Source organism: Marmota flaviventris, chromosome 5 (genome assembly GCF_047511675.1).
Source record: "Marmota flaviventris isolate mMarFla1 chromosome 5, mMarFla1.hap1, whole genome shotgun sequence".
Classification (NCBI taxonomy): domain Eukaryota; kingdom Metazoa; phylum Chordata; class Mammalia; order Rodentia; family Sciuridae; genus Marmota; species Marmota flaviventris.
The window spans coordinates 123057507-123081697 of record NC_092502.1 but is presented as its reverse complement, the minus strand read 5'-3'; the positions used below and the strand labels follow the sequence as shown (position 1 = coordinate 123081697).

The following is a 24191-nucleotide window of genomic DNA, read 5'->3' as shown; positions in this document are numbered from 1 at the left end:
GGAACCATGTGATTCAATAGTTTATTCTGTTATGTTTAGATCAAGTTGACTCTATCTCCTCCAATATTCACCATTAATCTGTGATGAAAACATATTATCTATAGTTACCCTATTGCACATTAGAACATGACAGATTTCTTTATAAAAGACCCTTTTTATCATGCAACTTGGCTTTTCTCTACACAATCTATATTCAATACAGAAAAAGAATAAATGCTTGGTGTCATGATTTTGTGTACTGAGTGCCACATTATATACCTAAAACAGTTATTCTAAGTAAATATGCAGTCTTCTCAGGTATCTTTGGGAAGTAGTCAATTAAACAAAAGTAAAATGGGGCAAGGAAATAAACTGTCTGGTCCTGACGCAGAGAATAAGTTCTTTAAAAAACAAGTGTTAGGTGGGCTGGGGTTGTGACTTAGTGGTGGAGTACTTGCCTAGCATGTGTGATGCACTGGGTTCGATTCTTAGCATTGCATATGAGCAAATAAATAAAATAAAGGTTCATCAACAATTAAAAAAAAAATCCCACAACACCAACAAACCAAGTTTTAGGGCTGGGGATATAGCTCAGTTGGTGGGTAGAGTGCTTGCCTTGTATGCACAAAGCCCTGGATTCAATCACCACCACTACACCACCACCACCACCACCACCACCACAAAAATAAAAAATACCAACAAAAACAATGACATTTACTTTGTAGTCTCCTATCATGTCATTTGTACATTTATATGCTGATGTCAAATTAAGATTCTTTGGAAAGAAATACAAGCATTATTTTCAATTATGCAAATTCCTTCTGTGTATGCTACCATGTTTGGGGATAATGGCAACTAAGACTATGTATCACAGCACATGCTTTGCTTGGTATTCATGGTCTTCCATTTACTATCAATTAACCTCACCCATCTTGGCTTCTGGATGGAGACACTCTTGTTTCTTATCATTATGTCCCTGCTTTGTTTATTTAGCCAGATACACAATCTAATCTGTTCTTGCTAACTTGGACTCCTAGCTTTTCATTTCCTTAGCTCTAATTGCTCCTAACCCACCCTTTCTGTCTTCACTGGTTTTGGGGAATTTCCTTTCCCATGTGTCACTTCTGTGGGCAGCCTTCTAACTGGTCTATTGCCCATCTTACTTTAGATATAGTAATTGTATCTGAAGGCAGGCAACAGGAGATGCTTCTCTCTTCTCATATTCTTATACACAACTCAGATCAGCAATGATTACACTGCATTGTAACTATAATTATTTTTTATTATAAAAGTAACCCATGCTCACGATAAAAATATTCTCAAGGGGCTGGGGTTGTGGCTCAGTGGTAGAGCGCTCACCTAGAATGTGCAAGGTGCTGGGTTCGAGCCTCAGCTCCACATAAAAATAAATAAATAAAATAAAGGTATTGTGTTCAACCGTAACTACAAAAAAATATTTAAAAAAGAGATTCAAGTGGAGACAAATGTCCCTTGACATTAAAAAAAAAAAAAAAAAAAAAACAGCTAAATTTAGTAGTTCTTATATCATGTTTTTAAAAATTTGTTTTGTGAATACAGTATTTTATTTATTTATTTTTTGTATGTGGTGCTGAGGCTCGAACCCAGTGCCTCACGCATGTGAGGCAAGTGCTCAACCACTGAGCCACAGCCCCGGCCCAATATATCATGTTAATACTAACACTACACTGTGAAATCTTGAGGAAAGGGACAGTGTCTTTTTCATCATTATATATCCTCAATACCCAGGACAGTACCTGGCACATAGGAAGAATTCAGTAAATACAGATAAAAAGCAGTAAACACATAGACTTCATTTGTTAATTGCTTCTAGTTGCTAGGCAGGGGCTGAGCATATTTCATATGTTATCTCATTTAATCCTCATACCAACCTTATAATGTAGATAAATTTCTTCATTTTATTGAGGAGTAAATTAAGTCTAGCAAAGTCAAAAACGCATTCATGACTATAATATTAGTAGTTGGTATGAATATATATATATATATATATATATATATATATATATATATATATATATTCAAATATGTATTAAAAGTCAACGTTCCAATCAAGGTCTTTCTGGTTCCATGCAATTAGCTACTACAAAAGAGAGTTTATCAGTCTTATGCATTTATGTCACAGTTAATAAATAACAATAATGAAAAAAAATGAAAGAAGCAACATGCTATGAAGTACGGAGAACAAAGAAATGCAAGAGAATAGCAAAATCAGGAAAGTTCTATTTCACAGTATTCAACATACATTCAGTAGAACTGAGTGAGGAGTAGCATATCTGGTTTGTTTTGTTTTGTTTTTGTTTGGTACTGGGGATTGAACCCAGGGGCATTTAACCACTGAGCCATATCCCCAGTCCTTTTCTGTATTTTATTAAGAGACAGGGTTTCACTGAGGTGCTTAGGGCCTCACTAAGTTGTTGAGGCTGCTCTGAACTCACGATTCTTTTTCCTCAGCCTCCTGAGCTGCTGAGATCACAGGTGTGCACCACTGCACCTGGATCATATCTGTTTTTATCTGAAAATACTTCAATGAATAGAAATGAAGCTTTTATTATAAAAGCATATGAGGTTTAGTGTGATCCTAGGTTTATGATTAGCATGCATATATGTGAGACTTGCTATTCTTTGGCTCAAACCCAAGCCACTGGCTCAAACCCAAGCCATTAGTGTACTAGACCTAAAGATATGGCCTCTTGAAAGCCCACTTACTGGAAAAGGGCAGAAAAATGTTATATTTTATAAAACGAGGCTCTGAGTGAAAAAAAAAACAACACTTAATAAAGAGACACTCATGACAATATGAACTAGTTATATGTCAGGAAGCCTATGTCACTACAGTAACCCAATTTGCTTCATGAGTAAGAAATGGCTAATGGTAGGGAACTAAAGGCTGGTAGAATATCAATTTAAAATGAGGAGTAGGTATACAACAGGCCAGAATAAGTCTGGGAGCACATTCTATTCATCAAACCTAGTTTACCATTTGTTCCATACACTGTTCATAGTGAAAATACTATCTAGTAGAACATTTACTAGAGAATAACAGAAACCGACCACACAGACCTACCCCAAACGTTCACATAAAATCTTTTTCTGGTGTATAGCCAAGTAAACTACAGACTCACATGAAAAAGGAAAATGAGATACAAAGCATTTCAAATTGTTTCAAATAAAGTAAACAGGGAGGGCTGGGGATGCACTTCAGTTGTAGAAAGCTTGCCCAGCATGTGTGAGGCTCTGGGTTCAATCCCCAGCAGAGCAAAACAAAAAAGAAAAACGAAAAGTGAAAACCCCACAAAAAACATAACAGGGTTTTATAAGTAAAGACAGACAAATACAAACAACAACAAAAGCACTATATAGCTGGGCACAGTGATACACATCTATAATTACAGTTATATGGGAGCCTGGGGTAGGAGGATTGCAAGTTCAAGGTCGTCTGGGGAACTTAGTGAGACTCTGTCTCAAAATAAAAAATAAAAAGAACTGGGATTTGTTTTCAGTGATAGAGCACCCCTGAGTTCAGCCCACAGTACCCCTCCCCACAACACATAGAACACTATGCAGGTTATGTAGGTTCTGACTCAAACAACAAAGAAATATCAAGACGTTAATCTACATATCCAGGAAGGCTATAAGGATTACATATTCTGATGATAAGGAATTGGATGATCTTCTTCAAACCCCTATTTTTTTTTTTTTTTTGGTAACATACACCTTAGTAAGGAATAGGAATAATAACCTGTTTAGTTATACATATATAAAAAGTTAGGTTTAGTTACAAAACAAAACAAAACAACCCAGAAAATTAAGTTGAATTGGAAAACTGGAAAATTCAGATTATTACAACTGTTTAGGGGCTTTATTTATTTATTTCCTCACACTGTCTTTAGATCCAAGTCCAACTATAGTTATAAAGAAGAGAAGGGAGGAGACTTTTTTATTCTTTTGTCTTCCACTATACTTTCAAACCTTTGTTTACTGAGCTTGGGATGACCAACTCAATATCAACACTGTGAGTTCAGAGTCCTTGACAAGCTTCACATTTTCTGACTTTAATTCCAAGAAAATATCATATCCCAATATTAAGTGGATTTCTTTTCTTTTTTTTTTTTTTTTTCGTGGTGCTGGGGATTGAACGCAGGGCCTTGGGCATGCAGGGCAAGCACTCTACCAACTGATCTGTATCCCCAGCCCTTAATTGGATTTCTATAAGTCAAATTAGTGAAAACTGTTGAAAGGTATAATCATTAATTAAATGACAAAAGTTCTTCTCAGTATTATAATATCTACTTAGCTTGATTTATGTCAACACTTATGATAATCAAAAGGAGATTGTAATTATTTGCATATACTCAGTATTTAGAATATTGTTGGCACAGAGTGGTTCATAAATGTTAGTTTTATCATTAGTACTCATAATTATAATTATTAGTATTTTTAGACTTTAACACAAAGTACAACTATTTTTTTGAAAGTCACACCATTATCTAGTTTTAATTAAGTAAGAACACATCATCCATTTAAATATTTACTTTTAAGGCTCTGTTTTGAAAATATTTCCCATAAGTGACAAAAACTGAAGTTAAATTTTATTGCTAACCTATCATACTAATTCTACGAAGCCCATTCCACAAACTCATTGTAAAAAATAACTCATTTTATGGTACTGAAGTTTCTACCTTTTTTTGTGTGTGTGCTGGGTGGGGATCAAATCCAGGGCCTCACTCATGCTAAACTAGACTACACCCCACAGCTTCTTGAATGTTCTAAGAAGAAGGCAAAAATCCCTCCCTTCCTCAACGCTCACAAGACCATGAAATAAAACACCCTTCCCTCTATCCAGTCCTGAGCTTTCCATGCTGGTTTATTTGTTTTCCAGATATACTTTTGTGATTTCTAGAAAACAATTGTACTTGAGAATTCTGGAGAACAAACAATCAAGCACAGACTGGCCTCATTTTGTATGGTAGTGCAAGACTAAAAATTACTGTGTAACCCAAAGCTATGCAAAGCAATCACAATAATCAAAGGGGAAAAACTATGATTATTCTGTGATCTTTAATAATTTTTGTTAAAACTTTAAAATTTCTCTGTTTATTACAAATGTATAAGAAAATAAAAAATAATAAAATGAATATTTATTTATTATTTATTTATATATTTATTTATTATCATAATTTAAAATATCAGAGGGGCTGGGGTTGTGGCTCAGTAGCAAAATGCTTGCCTAGTATGTGCGAGGCACTGGGTTCGATCTTCAGCACCACATGAAAATAATAAATAAATAAATAAATAAATAAATAATAAAATAAATGTATTGTGTCCGACTACAACAAAAAAAAATTTTTTTTTAAATACAATAAAATATCAGAAACTCTTCTCAAGTTCAAGAGTCTAATAGACCACCATACAATAATCAAGGGAGACTTCAACACACCTCTCTCACCAATGGACAGATCTTCCAAACAAAAGTTGAATAAGGAAACTATAGAACTCAATAACACAATTAATAACCTAGACTTAATTGACATATATAGAATATACTACCCAACATCAAGCAGTTACACTTTTTTCTCAGCAGCACATGGATCCTTCTCAAAAATAGATCATATATTATATCACAGGGCAATTCTTAGACAATATAAAGGAGTAGAGATAATACCATGCATCTTATCAGATCATAATGGAATGAAACTGAAAATCAACGATAAAAGAAGGAAGGAAAAATCATGCATCACTTGGAGAATGAACAATAGGTTACTGAATGATCAATGGGTTATAGAAGACATCAAGGAGGAAATTAAAAAATTCTTAGAGATAAATGAAAACACAGACACAACATATCGGAATCTATGGGACACATTGAAAGCAGTTCTAAGAGGAAAATTCATTGCTTGGAGTTCATTCCTTAAAAAAAGGCAAATAAATGATCTCATACTTCATCTCAAAATCCTAGAAAAAGAAGAGCAAAACAACAGCAAAAGAAGTAGAAGGCAAGAAATAATTAAAATCAGAGCTGAAATTAATGAAATCGAAACAAAAGAAACAATTGAAAAAATTGACAAAACTAAAAGTTGGTTCTTTGAAAAAATAATAAAATCGACAGACCCTTAGCCATGCTAACGAAGAGAAGAAGAGAGAGAACTCAAATTACTAGCATACGGGATGAAAAAGGCAATATCACAATAGACACTTCAGAAATACAGAAGATAATCAAAAATTATTTTGAATCCTTATACTCCAATAAATTAGAAGATAGTGAAGGCATCGATAAATTTCTTAAGTCATATGATCTGCCCAGATTGAGTCAGGAGGATATAGACAACCTAAACAGACCAATATCAATTGAGGAAATAGAAGAAACCATCAAAAGACTACCAACTAAGAAAAGCCCAAGACCGGATGGGTATACAGCAGAGTTTTACAAAACCTTTAAAGAGGAACTAATATCAATACTTTTCAAGCTACTTCAGGAAATAGAAAAACAGGGAGAACTTCCAAATTCATTCTACGAGGCCAACATCACCATGATTCCTAAACCAGACAAAGACACTTCAAAGAAAGAAAACTACAGACCAATATCTCTAATGAACCTAGATGCAAAAATCCTCAATAAAATTCTGGCGAATCGGATACAAAAACATATCAAAAAAATTGTGCACCATGATCAAGTAGGATTCATCCCTGGGATGCAAGGCTGGTTCAATATACGGAAATCAATCAATGTTATTCACCACATCAATAGACTTAAAAATAAGAACCATATGATCATCTCGATAGATGCGGAAAAAGCATTCGACAAAGTACAGTATCCCTTTATGTTCAAAACTCTAGAAAAACTAGGGATAACAGGAACATACCTCAATATTGTAAAAGCAATCTATGCTAAGCCTCAGGCTAGCATCATTCTGAATGGAGAAAAATTGAAGGCATTCCCTCTAAAATCTGGAACAAGACAGGGATGCCCTCTCTCACCACTTCTGTTCAACATAGTTCTCGAAACACTGGCCAGAGTAATTAGACAGACGAAAGAAATTAAAGGCATAAAAATAGGAAAAGAAGAAGTTAAATTATCACTGTTTGCAGAAGACATGATTATATACCTAGCAGACCCAAAAGGGTCTACAAAGAAACTATTAGAGCTAATAAATGAATTCAGCAAAGTGGCAGGATATAAAATCAACACACATAAATCAAAGGCATTCCTGTATATCAGCGACAAATCCTCTGAAATGGAAATGAGGACAACCACTCCATTCACAATATCCTCAAAAAAAAATAAAATACTTGGGAATCAACCTAACAAAAGAGGTGAAAGACTTATACAATGAAAACTACAGAACCCTAAAGAGAGAAATAGAAGAAGATCTTAGAAGATGGAAAAATATACCCTGTTCATGGATAGGCAGAACTAACATCATCAAAATGGCGATATTACCAAAAGTTCTCTATAGGTTTAATGCAATCCCAATCAAAATCTCAACGGCATTTCTTGTAGAAATAGAGAAAGCAATCATGAAATTCATATGGAAAAATAAAAGACCCAGAATAGCAAAAACAATGCTAAGCAGGAAGTGTGAATCAGGCGGTATAGCGATACCAGACTTCAAACTATACTACAGAGCAATAGTAACAAAAATAGCATGGTACTGGTACCAAAACAGACGGGTGGACCAATGGTACAGAATAGAGGACACAGAAACCAATCCACAAAACTACAACTATCTTATATTTGATAAAGGGGCTAAAAGCATGCAATGGAGGAAGGATAGCATCTTCAACAAATGGTGCTGGGAAAACTGGAAATCCATATGAAACTGAATCCCTTTCTCTCGCCATGCACAAAAGTTAATTCAAAATGGATCAAGGAGCTTGATATCAAATCAGAGACACGGCGTCTGATAGAAGAAAAAGTTGGCTACGATCTACATACTGTGGGGTCGGGCTCCAAATTCCTCAATAGGACACCCATAGCACAAAAGTTAATAACTAGAATCAACAAATGGGACTTACTCAAACTAAAAAGTTTTTTCTCAGCAAAAGAAACAATAAGAGAGGTAAATAGGGAGCCTACATCCTGGGAACAAATCTTTACTCCTCACACTTCAGATAGAGCCCTAATATCCAGAGTATACAAAGAACTCAAAAAATTAGACAATAAGATAACAAATAACCCAATCAACAAATGGGCCAAGGACCTGAACAGACACTTCTCAGAGGGGGACATACAATCAATCAACAAGTACATGAAAAAATGCTCACCATCTCTAGCAGTCAGAGAAATGCAAATCAAAACCACCCTAAGATACCATCTCACTCCAGTAAGATTGGCAGCCATTATGAAGTCAAACAACAACAAGTGCTGGTGAGGATGTGGGGAAAAGGGTACACTTGTACATTGCTGGTGGGACTGCAAATTGGTGCAGCCAATTTGGAAAGCAGTATGGAGATTTCTGGGAAAGCTGGGAATGGAACCACCATTTGACCCAGCTATTCCCCTTCTCGGTCTATTCCCTAAAGACCTAAAAAGAGCATGCTACAGGGACACTGCTACATTGATGTTCATAGCAGCACAATTCACAATAGCAAGACTGTGGAAGCAACCTAGATGCCCTTCAATAGACGAATGGATAAAAAAAATGTGGCATTTATACACAATGGAGCATTTATACACAATGCATTAAAAAATGACAAAATCATAGAATTTGCAGGGAAATGGATGGCATTAGAGCAGATTATGCTAAGTGAAGCTAGCCAATCCCTAAAAAACAAATGCCAAATGTCTTCTTTGATATAAGGAGTGTAACTAAGAACAGAGTAGGGACGAAGAGCATGAGAACAAGATTAACATTAAACTGGGATGGGAGGTGGGAGGGAAAGGGAGAGAGAAGGGAAATTGCATGGAAATGGAAGGAGACCCTCAGGGTTATACAAAATTTCATACAAGAGGAAGTGAGGGGAAAGGGGAAAATAATACAAGGGGGAGAAATGAATGACAGTAGAGGGGGTAGAGAGAGAAGAGGGGAGGGGAGGGGAGGGGGGATAGTAGAGGATAGGAAAGGCAGCAGAATACAACAGACACTAGTATGGCAATATGTAAATCAATGGATGTGTAACTGATGTGATTCTGCAATTTGTATACGGGGTAAAAATGGGAGTTCATAACCCACTTGAATCAAAGTGTGAAATATGATATATCAAGAACTATGTAATGTTTTGAACAACCAACAATAAAAAATTAAAAAATAAATAAATAAATAAATAAAATAAAATATCAGAAACAGCTGGGCACCTATAGTCCCAGCTACTTGAGAGGCTAAGGTAGGACAAGTGCCAGCAACTTGAGAGGCTGAGGTAGGACAAGTGCTTGAGACCAGGAGTTCAAGGCTAGCCAGGGCAACATAGTAAGATCTCATCTCAAAATACAGAAATAAAGGTTGGAATTGTGGCTCAGTGGTAGATGCTTACCTAGCATGTATGAGGCACTGGGTTCAATTCTCAGCACCACAAAAAATGAATAAAATAAAGGTCCACTGACAACTAAAAAATATTTAAAAAAATAAAAAAAATTTAAAGAAATAAAACATAAATACATAAAACATCAGAAACACTGAGCATTAGGATGTTCAATTTCTTTGTAAAAACCTAGCAAGAGTAATTTGAACCATGCTTGCTTCTTTTCATTGCATAATTTACAATATATAGCCAGCATCTTTTCCATGCCTTGGTGAACTTTCATAGTTCTTTATTCTAACTTTGCATCACTCCTAACATTTCATTCTTTGTGCTTTCAATATTGTGAAATATATCTGAGAATTCTTTCCATGCAAAGTCTTCTGACTATATTACTTCCTATAGAAGTATATATTATATACTTCCTATATATTACTTCACAATCGCCTGATGAATAGGTTCCCTTTCCCCTAAGCTCCTCTGGCTGCATATCTAGTCTGTCAAATGGTAGAAGCATCAACATGTCCCCAATCAGCTATTTCTTTTATAGCTCATTTATGTTCAATTTAAATTTCATTTTGAGCATTACCACATATTGTTTCTCTATTGCATTTTTACCTTTGATTGCCAATTCTTTAGTTCAATTATCAACTTTAAAAAATCATGTGGGTCAATGACAGAGAAGTAGGCAACACAACCACTCAATTTGCACACTGTACAGAAAGTAAATAGTATGCACAGGGATCGGTCGCTGACAGATTTTGAAAGAAGTGTTGTGACTGGTCACTAATTAAGGATGTGCACCTGTTATTTACATGTGATTTGTGAACTGAGGGCTTCCAGCTATTATTTTATTAGGCATGCACTCATAGTTCAGATCCTGTGGTACACTGAAATTAGAATCATGTTCTTGGGGGGAAACTGATGAATTTAAACCACAGTTAACTGAACTATTTAATTGTAGGAACCATGCAATATGAGAACTGCCTACAATATAACCCATTATTTTGATATTCTTTTCTATAAGACACTAATTATGAGTGTGACAAAAATATGAATGATTTAAGATTAAAACACAAGACTTCAATGAAATTGTGTTCTTCTTTCCTAGATTCCCAGATATGTGAAGTTGTTTTCTGTTATCAGGGAGACTTTGATAGTAAAATTTGAGAAGCTCAGCCCTATGGATAGAATGATCCCATACATGAGAATCCCACTTCACAGAATGGGCTTCTGGGGTACTTGGTCTATGTAGGCATAAGAAAATAGGCTGTAAATATCAGGAGAGAAAGGGTAAAAGGGATAAAGAAACCAGCCCCTACTATATGTAGACATGCTTCAATTTTATAACAGTGATACTCTTATTACAACCCTGACTGGCAGATATTGTTAATGATAAAAATACGTATAAGTTGAATCTGAGGCAAGGTCACCACATTAAGAAGTATGAAAAAATCTTAGGCTGGAGCTGAGGCTCAGCGTTGGAGTGCTTGCCTTTGAATATGTGAGGCACTGGGTTCGATCCTCAGCACCACATAAAAATAAATAAATAAAATAAAGGTATGTGTCCATCTACAACAAAATATTAAAAAAAAATAAGCATGAGGGGCTGGGATTGTGGCTCAGCAGTAGAGTGCCCACCTAGCTCGTGCAAGGCACTGAGTTCAATCCTCATCACCACATTAAAAAATAAATAAATAAAATAAAGGTAATAAAGATATTGTGTCCAACTACAACTAAGAAAAAAAAATCAAAAAAGAAAAAGTATTAAATTCTATGTTAACTCAACTCTAACTCCATTTACAAATAACATTCAGATATATGGGTAGTAAGAACAAAGGTAGAAGAGATGGACTTTTATGCTTGCCCTAATTTGAGAGCTAATTTTCCTCAATTTAGGAAGTTTTTTGTCTTCATAATGATTCTGCCAAACATTAACGCTTACTCGAAGCCTTCTCAGAATCCCCAGGCTTAGGAAACTCTTCCTCAATATTTCACTAACAACTGTATAGCCCTCTACTAGATTTTCATCATCTTTTTTGCTTATATGGTTATAAGAAGTCAAACGGAGATCAATAATTGCAGACAAGGCAATAGGGAACTGATTATGATTAACTTTTACTTGCATTGGGTTTAGTTTGCTCTGCTTTTTCCAATATCTTTTTTTTTTTTTTTTTTCCTGGTGCTGGGGACTGAACCCAGCTCCTCATTTTTATGTAGGTGTTCACAACTATACATTTCCTGCTAAGCACAGCTTTAGCTCTAATTCTGTAAGTTTTGGTATATTAATTTTTCATTTTCATTTGTCTCAAAATATTTTCTATTATATTTCTTCCTTGATCCATTGATTATTTAGGAGTATTTGTACATAATTGTTAGCTACACAAATGTCTTTGTTATTAATTTATAATTTTACTCCATTATAGCTGGAAAACATACTTTGCATATTTTTAGTCTTTTTAAATTTATTGAAACTTGCTTTTTGACCTACCATACAGTCTATCTTGGTCAATGTTCCTGTGTATTTGAAAAGAATGTGAATTCTGCTATTGAGAGAAGACATACATGTCAGTTAGTCAAATAAGTTGGTGGTATTTTTCATACCCTTACTTATTTTTGTCTATTTGTTCTACGAATTATAGAGGGAGATGTGATAAAATCTCCAGTTGTAATTGTGGATTTGCCTATTTCTTATTGCAGTTTGTCAACTGATAAACTTCATTTGTTTTGAAGCTCTATAAGTGCATACACATTTACAACTACTAGGTCTTCTTGATATATTGATCCTTAAAGATCATTATGTGATGCTCCTCTTTATCTCTGGTAATACTTATTTTTTTTAATTTTTATTGTTGGTTGTTCAAAACATTACATAGTTCTTGACAAATCATATTTCACACTTTGATTCAAGTGGGTTATGAACTCCCATTTTTACCCCGTATACAGATTTCAGCATCACATCGGTTACACATCCACTGTTTTACATATTGCTATACTAGTGTCTGTTGTATTCTGCTGCCTTTCCTATCCTCTACTATCTCCCATACCCTCCCCTCCCATCTTCTCTCTCTACCCCATCTACTGTAATTCGTTTCTCCCCCTTGTTTTTTTTTCCCCTTTTCCCTCACTTCCTCTTGTATGTAATTTCGTATAACCATGAGGGTCTCCTTCCATTTCCATGCAATTTCCCTTCTCTTTCCTTTTCCCTCCCACCTCTCACCCCTGTTTAATGTTAATCTTCTTCTCATGCTCTTCCTCCCAACTCTGTTCTTAGTTACTCTCCTTATATCAAAGAAAACAGTTGGCATTTGTTTTTTAGGGATTGGCTAGCTTCACTTAGCATAATCTGTTCTAATGCCATCCATTTCCCTGCAAATTCTATGATTTTGCCATTTTTTAATGCAGAGTAATACTCCATTGTGTATAAATGCCACATTTTTTTTATCCATTCGTCTATTGAAGGGCATCTAGGTTGCTTCCACAGTCTTGCTATTGTGAATTGTGCTGCTATGAACATCAATGTAGCAGTGTCCCTGTAGCATGCTCTTTTTAGGTCTTTAGGGAATAGACCGAGAAGGGGAATAGCTGGGTCAAATGGTGGTTCCATTCCCAGCTTTCCCAGAAATCTCCATACTGCTTTCCAAATTGGCTGCACCAATTTGCAGTCCCACCAGCAATGTACAAGTGTACCCTTTTCCCCACATCCTCACCAGCACTTGTTGTTGTTTGACTTCATAATGGCTGCCAATCTTACTGGAGTGAGATGGTATCTTAGGGTGGTTTTGATTTGCATTTCTCTGACTGCTAGAGATGGTGAGCATTTTTTCATGTACTTATTGATTGATTGTATGTCCTCCTCTGAGAAGTGTCTGTTCAGGTCCTTGGCCCTCTGGTAATATTTTTTGTCTGATATTAATACAGCTGCTCCATTTTTCTTGTGTTTAGTACTTGAATGGCATGTCCTTATATTTAAACTAAGTTTCTTGTAGACCACATGGTTACACTTTGTTTTACAACAAATCTGGCAATTTCTATCTTTTTAATTGCAGTGTTTGGACCATTTATCTTTAATGTAATTATCAATGCACTGGGTTTAAATCTACTAACTTGCCTTTTGTTTTTTTTGTCCCATCTATTTTTCATTCCTTTTTCTCTATCTTCTTTTGGATCATTTGGGTACTTTTTTTGGGGGGGGGGCAGGCACACTGGGGATTGCACCCAGGGGTTCTTTATCACTAAGCCACATTCCAGCCCCTCTTAAAATTTTTTATTTAGAGACAGGGTGTCAAAGTTGCTTAGGGGTTCGATAAGTGGCTGAAGCTGGCTTTGAGCTTGTAATCCTCCTGCCTCAACCTCCTGAGTCACTGGGATTATAGGCGTATGCCACCATGTCTGGCCGTTTGGGTACTTTTTACAATTTTATCACCATCATTGGCTTATTAACTACATTTTCTTATTTATTTAACTTCATTTTCTTATTTATTTATTTATTTTTAGTGATTGTTCCATGATAGGGGCTGGCACACAATGGCACACAGGCCAAATCTGACTCACTGTTTTTGTAAATAAGGTTTTATTGAAACATGTAACCACCATCCATTTGTTTATCTATTGTCTATGGATGCTTTCATGCCATAACAGCAGATTTGGATAACTATAAAAAACTATATAACCTGCAAAACCTAAAATATTTACCATCTGAACATGTACAGAATAAGTTTGCTGACCACTGCTCTAAAACTTGAAAATTAAGATCTTGAAACAAATTGCATAATTGTACTCCAAATACAAAGTGTCTCAAACACTGACTTAGAAAGTCTATCCTCAGGAGATATCAAAGTCAATTCCTCAGATAATTACTCACATTGTTTTCCTGGTTCTTGTTATTTTTCAAGAGTGTGATAATACAATTATGAATAAAGAAAGCAAGAGTAAGAACTCCAGTCAGCTGTGGGAACTGATATCTTATCTCTAGGAGAAAAAGAGACAGAAACAAAAAAGTTAAAACTGACAAGAAGAAAATGAGTATCAGTAGTCAATAAAAATCAGTTGTCTCTGTTTTGTCCAGGGAATAAGAATATTAAAATGTCTTTACAATGTTCCCAAGGTCAGTACTATACTCAAGCAAAGGAAGGAAAAGAATCAAGAAATGTCTATTCTGGGGCTAGGTTGTGGCTCAGCGGTAAAGCACTCGCCTAGCACGTGCAAGGCCCTGGGTTCGATCCTCAGCACCACGTAAATAAAATAAAGATACTGTGTCCAACTACAACTAAAAAATAAATATTAAAAATAAATAAAATAAAATAAACTTAAAATAAAAAGAAATATCTATTCTGTATAGGTACTTTATATCAATTATTCCTGATTGAAGTCACATGACTATTATATAGCTGAGCAGAATTCAAATTCAGGGTCTGACTCTAAAATCCTCTATTTTTCTAAGATCTGAATTTGCCAGAAAATTACTTCTAGAAAAGGATGGAGAATAAAAATGATCATTTAATATTTTTTGATGATGTCTAAAAAGCAATACTTAAGCTGGACAAGGTGGTGCATTCTTGTAATCCCAGTGATTTGGGAGTCTGAGACAGGAAGATAGCAAGTTTGAGGTAAGCTTCAGCAAAATAAAAACTAAAAACTTTAAAAAAAAAAAAAAAAAAGGGACTAGGAATGTGGCTCCATGGAAGAGTATCCCAGGGTTCAATGACTAGTACTGGAGTTGCATTGGGAGGATTGCTTAAGTTTTAGAAATAAATGTCTGCTTAGAGGGGACTGATTAGACTATGATAGAGTTGTACAGTGGTATACAATATTTAAAAATTATGTTGTTGAGGAAGATTTTTTTGTGGATTTATTTTTATTTTAAAAAATACATGTGTGAGGCTGGGGTTGTAGCTCAGTGGTAGAGTGCTTGCTTAGCATGTGTGAGGCACCGGGTTCCATTAGCACCACATAAAAATAAATAAATAAAATACAGGCATAAAATACAATAACATTAAGGGGCTGGGGTTGTGGCTCAGTGTAAGAGTGCTTGCCTAGCATGTGTGAGGCACTGGGTTCGATTCTAGTACCATATATAAATAAATGAATAAAATAAAGATCTATCAACAGCTAAAAAAATTTTTTAAAAAATTAAAAAAATACAAAAATGTACAGATGTATGGGCAAAGGAAGGATAAGAACCAAGAAATGTCTATTCTGTATAGGTATTCTGTTTTTGTAAATAAGGTTTTAAAACTTTGCTGTGACAGCTGTGGGTATACTACTCAGATCTCTTTTTGAGTGAGAATCGGAAACAAGAAATACAGTTAGCTGATGGCCTAAAGCTGCATGCCCTCATGGATCTGCTGCCCTGATCACGCACCAGTCATATTTTACTGGGCCTCGCTGAGCCAACAACTGAGCACAGCAGAGTACTAGGGCCTGACCACTTTTGCCTAATCCTGGATTTCTACACTGGTAATCTTTAACCAGAGGTTCACATTTGGGTTGTCTAAGACTTTCTGAATCTATTTCTGCTCAGTCCATCTCCTTTCCTTCTCTCCTTTCATAGAGCTCTGAGTCACACTGTGGTCCTACTAGTCACCTATGTCTCCTGCTCCCCTTCCCCAATCCCTTTATCTTTCATTAAGGGCTACCACAATAAATTTCTTATACTTCTCACTCCATATCTGTGTTTGCTCGTAAGAGAACCTGAACTGACAAGAGTTGGTATTGGAAGTGATGTGACAAAGAGGGCAGTAAGAAGGGATTTGGGTCTTGGATCAATTATTCAACTTTCAGTTATCATCCATGCTGACCTCATGCTATCTTCCAAGGTTCTCAGAGTGTTTTCACTATCATTATTTTGAGGGATACCGTGTTAACTTAGAGAGTGGATAAATGAGGCTATGGTACTTCTGACCTTTTCCTTCTTTTTGGTATTATTGGACTGCAGCAGTTCTATTATGAGTTCTGTTTATGGGCAGGGAATTACAGGACTATCTTTCTTTAAGTCTCCTGAAGACAGAAGCCCATCTTCCAAGTAAGGAGGAAGGACAGTCTTATAGCTGGCCTCCAAAGTTATTTTTAGTTTTAAAAGAGAAGGCTTTTTGTGCTGGGACGTTGGCTCAGTGGTAGAGAGCTTGCCTAGCATGCGTGAGGCACTGGGTTTGATTCTCAGCACCACATACAAATAAATAAAATAAAAAATTTCATCAACAACTAATAAAAATATTTTTTTTAAAAAGAAGGCTTTTCATGATTGAGCTTTTGCCTTTTAGCGCTTCCTTTTTCCCTATTACTTCCTCAGCAAATATTCTTTCACTAGCCATTCAAATCCTCATAATTTCCTAAATAAGTCATGTTATTTCAGGCCTTAACTGTTGCTTGAACATGTTGTTCCCATGACCAGGCATATTCCTGTCCCCCAGTTCTTCTCTTAGAGAACTCCTGTTGGCTAGCCCTTTAAAAAATTCCCTTTTGAACCCTTTTCTGACCCCTAACTTATTTATAAGCAATTCTTCTATCCTGTTACATCTACTGTGCATATCTTTGTATTATGATTGTTAATTCACAACAATTAATTGATCTTAATGCTCAGCTGTAGTCTCATGGAGGGCAGTGGATCCTCTCTATTATTACAGTTTGTCAAGTATTAGGGGTACTCATTTATTCTTAAGAACTGAAGGACTCTCAGCCATGAGAAATGTCCAAATTCTATTTTAAACTGCTTTTACAATGATTTTGATTTTTGCTAAGATTTATCAGTTTTCAATACACTCTTTTTCAATTTGGCTGACCTTGTCTTTCAGAGCAGCCAGCCTCTATGACTTCTAAGTCATCTTGTGAAGTATTTGTTAGTTGGTCCTTTGCCACCTTTTCTAATTAATTCAGATGATATCACTTCTATGTTTCTAACTTGTCAAATTACAGTGGTAAATATCCAGCTTTTTGCAATTAACTAAACAAATCACTTTTCAAATAAATTTCTTGAAAACCTGAGATTCTCTTAAGTATACATTTCACTCAAATGAAGTATACAATTAAATAGTTTTTAATGTGTTGACTGAGTTGTGCAATCATAACCATAGCACTTCCTTTCTATTGTACGGATATACAAATAATAGTCCATTGTATGGATATACCACACTTTATTCATTCATCATTGAAGGACATGGGATCATTTCCACTTTTGGCTATTATGAAAAATGCTGCTATGAACATCCATGTACAAATTTTTGTGTAGAAAACATGCCTCTTTAAAGAAAACAACATTTACATTATAATAAATTAAACTAGTAGGTTCTTCAACAAAGTGGTTTTAAAGAAGCCCCAAACATCTGATCTTTACAAACTGTTTATTTTATCCCTTTGGAAAAGCATATCAAGAGAGAATGTAAGCAGGGGTTGGGGACGTCGTAGCTCAGTGACAGAATGCTTGCCTAGGATGCGCAAGGCCCTGGGTTTGATTTCAAACTCTGTGGGGGCGGGGTGGTGGGAAGTGGGAGGGAGAATTAATATGGGTGCATGCAGATAGGGAAAAGATAATTGCCATATGCAGAATGTATAAAGAACTTGTATAGATTAATAAGAAAACCCCAGACAACTAAATAGGGAAATGAGCAAAGTCTTGAAAAGGTACCTCACAAAAGAGGAAATCCAAATAGCCAATGAACATATGAAAAGGTGCTAACTTCGTTAGTCATCAGGGAAATGCAAATGAAAACCACAAAGTAATATCAGCACTTGCCCACCAGAAAGGGTAGATGAAAAACACAGAAAATAAAGAATTAGTGAAGAGTGAAACAACTAGAACTCCCAAACACTGCTGGTGGGAATGTCAATTGGTACAAGCACTTTGGAAAACTGGTTGGCAGTATCTACTAAAGCAGAACATACACATACCCTGTGACCTATCAACTCTACTCCTCCACTGGTACTCAAAGCAGCCCTATGTTCACCAAGACTCAGATGAGAATGAAGAGTGCAGCAATAAACCTGACAGTTAAAAACTGGTAAAACATAAACTGTGGTAGACAAGCAATGAAATATCAATGAGAATGAACTATAAGTATGTGCACTAACAGGACTCACTCTCACAAATAACCAGACCTCAAACAATAATACTGTATATTCCACTTATATAATGTTTAAAAAAGCAGGCAAAACTAACATTTGGTGTTAGAACACTGGTTACAGGAAGATAATGACTGGTGGGAGGCCAATAATTTCTGGTTTCAATCTCAGTGCTATAGCAAGTGCTCAGTTTGTGAAAATTCAATAAGTTTTACATTTATGAGTTCTACATTTTTGTACATAAAAGTTCCACTTCAAAAACTTCAAAAGAAAAAAAAGGGAGAGAGGGCATGGCACACATCTAAAAAACGAGTAGAGAGAAGTTTTGTTATATTTGGAGGCACTATTAGTATCAATGAATGGTAAAATGTAATCTGATCTGCTCTGAACTATTTGAAACATATGTGAATAGAAAATTATTTTTTCCTAGTGACAGAGGAACATAGTACTGCTATCAAAATGGCAAATTACTCCATCATCCTTGAAATTCAGTGTCTGAAGTCTCTTTGAAGTCAGTTTCAAAGCATTGTACAATTTTTTATCTTAGAAATGTCATTTAAATTGCATTTTAAAATTCTTATTGACTAGAATTCTCTTGCTTCATATCTTCTGTCCCAAGCCAGCCATGGACTGTGTGTGTGAGCTACAAGCATTTGAGCACATGAGGGAACTGGACTGACATTGCTGCTCTGTCTGGGCTGTCGATGTATGTGTCTTTTTCACTTGCTCTGTCTTTGATCCCACACAGCACCTGAGATGGGTGGCTTTACATCACTGAACCCCAAGAAAATGATACTTTCTGTGCCTGTGTGATTTGTTCCTGCCAGCCCAATTCACCTGGAGTGACCCTGACTGATTTAGTTGCATGTCGCGGCAATCTTTCCTCCTAAATTCTGTTTCTCAGAGGCAAGGAATTTTAATTCTTCTATTGGGCATGTTTTAAACCCATAAGCTAGCTTATTTTAACATATTTATTAAAGTTAAAATCTAGCTGCTTCTTTATATTACTACTGTTGGTACCAGGAATTGAACCCAGGGGCACTATACCATTGAGCCACATTCTTAGCTCTTAAAATTTTTCATTTTGAGAAAGGGTCTTGCTAAATTGTCTATCTTGGCCTTTAATTTGTGATCCTCCTGCCTCAATCTCTCCAACTGCTGGGATTATAGGCATAAACCCCCATGCCTGGACTGATCTAGCTTATTTTTAAGTAATAAGCTTCTTAAAAACTTCCTTATTTCTAAATTTTTGACATAATTCATTGATTTTCCTTCCATCAGAAGGCTTTAGTACTTTTTAAATATTTTTTTTTAGTTGCAGTTGAACACAATACCTTTATTTTATTTATTTATTTTATGTGGTGCTGAGGATTGATGGAATATATTATGAGTACATTTCCTTTCATAGAAAAAAATATTTTTTAATGTTAACTTCTTCATCTTTATTTTTTTTAAATTTTTTTATTTTTTTATCTTTGAGGTGCTGGGGATTGAATCTGGGCACTTGCACATGCTAGGCAAGCTCTACCCTCAGCCCCAGATTATCTGTATTCTTATGACTGGCATTCTGACTGATATGTGATGAAATCTCAATACAGTTTTGATTTGCATTTACCTAATTGCTAATGATGTTGAAAATTCTTTTGTATATTGTTGGCCTTCTGTATTTCTTATTTTGAGAGGTATCTATTTAATTCATTTGCCCACTTATTAACTGGGTTATTTTATTTTTATTTTGGTGTTAAGTTTTTTGAGTTCTTTATATATTCTCGATATTAATCCTGTCAGAAGAGTAGCTAGCAAAGATTTTACTATTCTGTAGGTTTCCTATACTATGCAGAAGCATCAGTGTTCTGAAATTTTTTTTTTTGTCCATCAACAGATTTATTAACAAAATGTGATACATACATAGAATGGAATATTATTGGGGCCTTGGAAGGAAATTCTGAAATATGCTACAACATAAATGAAACTTGAGAACATTAAGCTAAGTGAAATAAACCAGTTTGAGACTTTGTATGTAGATATGAGGTATTTATAATAGTCAGTTGGTAGAGACAGAAAGATGGTAGCTGTCAGTGGCAGGGGAGAGAATTATGAAAGTAATGGTTCTTGTTAATGATTATGAAGTTTTGGTTTTACAAGATTAAGAATTCTGGAAATTGGTTGCATAAAAATGTAAATGTATCTAACTGTACTGAACTGTACATTCTGAAGTCATTAAGATGGTAAAGATCATGTTAGATATGGTTTACCACATTTTTTTAAAAGTATAAGATGAGAAGGGACAGAAATGGTCACCTCTAGTAGGAAAGAAGCATTATTTTATTTTTTTTTTAATTTTTTATTGTTGGTTGTTCAAAACATTACATAGTTCTTGACATATCATATTTCACACTTTGATTCAAGTGGGCTGAAATTTTATGATATGATTTGGCATGGGCCTTACTCAAAAGTGCTGAGCACTTCGGGCCCTTTAAATCTAGAAACTTGTATTATTCAGTTCTAGGACAATTTCTTACATTATAAGATAATTAATGACTTCCTTCCTTTCATCTTCTTTCTTCTCTGTGGGATGTCTTTTAGCTGAACCTTGGATCACCTTAATGCTCCAATTTTCTTATCTTTTTCTATTCTTCCTTTATCTTTTCTTCCCTTCCTTCCTTCCTTCCATCTATCCACCCAATTATGCTTTCTGCCCTACTTTTGGGAAGAAGTTAGCTTTATCTTCCAATTCTCTTGAATTTTAAATTTCCATTTTATACTTCTAAAGCCAAACCTCTCTCTTATTTCCCTCCTGTCTTGGCATCCAAATATTGTTTCATGGATATAATACTATCTTTTATCTTTGAGGATATAAATTTTTGGAAATTTCCTGGTGTTCCCTCTTATTTTCTTTTCTCTCCAAGTTTCCTTTTCCTGTATCATTTTCCTGTAAGAGGTATCTCTCAAATATCTAGTGATTTTTATTTTTTAATTTATATTTACAAGTGAATTTTTTTTTTAAATGCACTTAAGATGGATGTGGTAACATCAGCCTTTAATCCCAACTACTCAGGAGTCTGAGGCAGTAGGATCCTAAGTTCTTTGCCAGCTGTGGCAGCTTAGCAAGAACCTGTCTCAATACATACATACATACATGGCCTGGCAGATGTAGCTCAGTGATAAAGCATCTCTGGGGTTCAATCCTCAGTACTGGGGAAAAAATCTTTTTTCTAAATTAAAAATGTATAATTGGTAAACATCTAACTGGTCTGGTGAAAGCAAGGTACCTATCCATTTCTTTGGTAGAACCCAAACATCTGAGATTCTAGGTTGTTCCTTGTGGGTTTTCAGTTTCTTTATAAGACAACCTCTACCTGACTGTCAGTATTCTCAGAACCAAGGGATAAAAGAAATTTGGTGGAGACAGTGGGAGAAAGCAGTAAATCTCAACATTCAGCCTATACACTTAGTCCCTGTGATAGTATTAGAGTCTGTTTTCACCCTCTGCTATGCCTGGTGTATCCAAGTTTAGAGCTACTTTGATTTAGTTTTTTCCATTTCAACTTACTAGGTTGAGGAGGTAAAGGGGAATGTATCCCTCAAACTAGGCCCCTTTGTGTTAGAATTCCTATTTCTTACTTTTTTTTTTTTTTTAGTTGTAGATGGATACAACACCTTTATTTTGTTTATTTATTTTTATGTGGTGCTGAGGATTGGTCCCAGTGCCTCACACATGCAAGGTAAAAGCTCTACCGCTGAGCCTCAGCCCCCCTATTACTTACATTTACATTTCAGTTTCTCTGCTTTGTTTTCAGTTATCAACTCTTAGTTTTCCAGCTTCTAAAAATCTGTTGCTACCTCTTGTCTATTATTATATCTTCTACAAATTCTCTTGGTTTGGTTTTTATTTTCTCTACTGTTGTTTTAATGGGCTTTAGAAGGGAGTGGAAATAAACACATTTATTCAATGGGTTCAGCACTCTCTATATGCCAGGAAATATAAGGCTTAGGGGGACAATAGTAATACAGAAGTATAAAAAACAAAAACAATATTCCTTTTCTTAGAGAGTTTAACAGTCCAATTACAGGAGACAGATACACAAGTAAAGAAAAATAAACATACGTATTTGTTCCCATCTTGAACTTTCACAATCTGAGTAAAAAACCAAAGAAATTTGGAAACATTTTTGGATAAACTCCTTGCTTTCTTAACTTTTGCTATTTTCTGAAACTCAGGAACCAAGAGGTATTTCTCAATATCCTAATTCATTATCAAAATTAGGAATTTATTATTTATAGAGTTAGATAACCATGGACACTTGCATATAAAATTTGGTAGTGATAAGAGATTTAAATAAAGACAGGCACAAAAGGAGACATGAGGGTGGCAAGGTAGTCAGGGAAGACCTCTCTAATGATACTAACCATTCGGATGTCAGAAAACAAAAACACATTTCATACACAGGAATAGAAATCAAATGGAAATATTCTAAGACAGGAATGTGCTTGGCATTTTGATTGAACAGCAAGGAAGCCAGTGTGGCTGGAGTGGACTATGTAAGAGGAAAAGTTATAGAGGATTAAATAAGAAAGGATACCAGTAGCCAGATCATATAGGACCTATGAACTATGATAAAGACTCATTCTGAATAAGGTGGGAAGCCATTTCTCTTGCCAGGCACAGTGCATGCCTATAATCCCAGTGATTTAGGAGGCAGGAGGATCAAAAGTTTATGACCAGCCTTGGTCAAAATAGTAAGACCCTTCTCAAAAAACAAAAATTTTAAAAAAGGGGCTTGGGATGTAGTTCAGTGGTATCAAACTAGTACCACAACAAAACAAAACAACAACAAGAAAAAATCATTCTAGCTGCTAATGTAGAACAGATTGTGGTCAGGAAGACACAGTAGAGATAACAAGATTAACTAGGAGACCACTATAAATAATCCAGGTGAGATTAGTATCTTGACATAGTTCTTTCTGATAGAAATGGTAAGAAGTATTCAGATTCTCATTTTTTTTTTCCAAAGTAAACTAGACACACTTTGCAGATGGATTAGATATGGGATGGTAGTGAAGAAAGAACAAAGACTGAAAAGTTTTTGGCTTGAGTAACTGGAAAACTGGAGCTATTGTTTTTAAGAGAAGCCTAGGAGAACAGTAGGTTTAAACAGGGAGGTGGGTGGGGCCATGTGGATGTTGAAGTTTTTTACATATTTGATTTTTGTCAATTTAAGTTTAAGACATCTATAGACATCTATACGGAGATGCAGAAGGGGGAAGTAGATGTATGCTTATGGACTTCAGTGGAGAATCTAGGCTAGAGACATACAATTGGGACTAGTCAAGTCAGCATATAGATAATATACAAAGGCAGGTAACTGTATGACATTACTTAGGGAATAAGGATAAAGAGAAAATTTGAGATTTGAGTACTAAACCTTGGATGACTTACAATTAGAGGTCAGACATTTGAGAAGCAGCCAAGTTATAAAGAAGAGTCAAGAAAGAATGAGGCTTTAGAAGTGAAGTAAAGAAGGTGTTCCAAAATGGAACCAAACATGAATAAGAATAGTGAAAATCACTGGTTATCATGGAATGACTGGGGCAAAGCCTACAAAAATTGTGGTATATATGTGTATTAAGAATTGTAATGCAAAAAAAAAAAAAAAAAGAAT

The 24191-nt window shown here is 35.3% G+C and overlaps 1 protein-coding gene across 3 annotated transcripts in view; it reads right to left on the bottom strand.

The window, feature by feature from the left end:
- The window catches only part of Slc38a9 (solute carrier family 38 member 9), a 112701-nt gene that overhangs the window by 17660 nt on the left and 70850 nt on the right, over nucleotides 1-24191 (bottom strand). For all 3 annotated transcript variants that reach the window (XM_027938090.3, XM_071612602.1, XM_071612603.1), the window contains one exon: nucleotides 14336-14442. In XM_027938090.3, the coding sequence (XP_027793891.1) occupies nucleotides 14336-14442 (107 nt within the window). The remainder of the gene's footprint in view (nucleotides 1-14335; nucleotides 14443-24191) is intronic.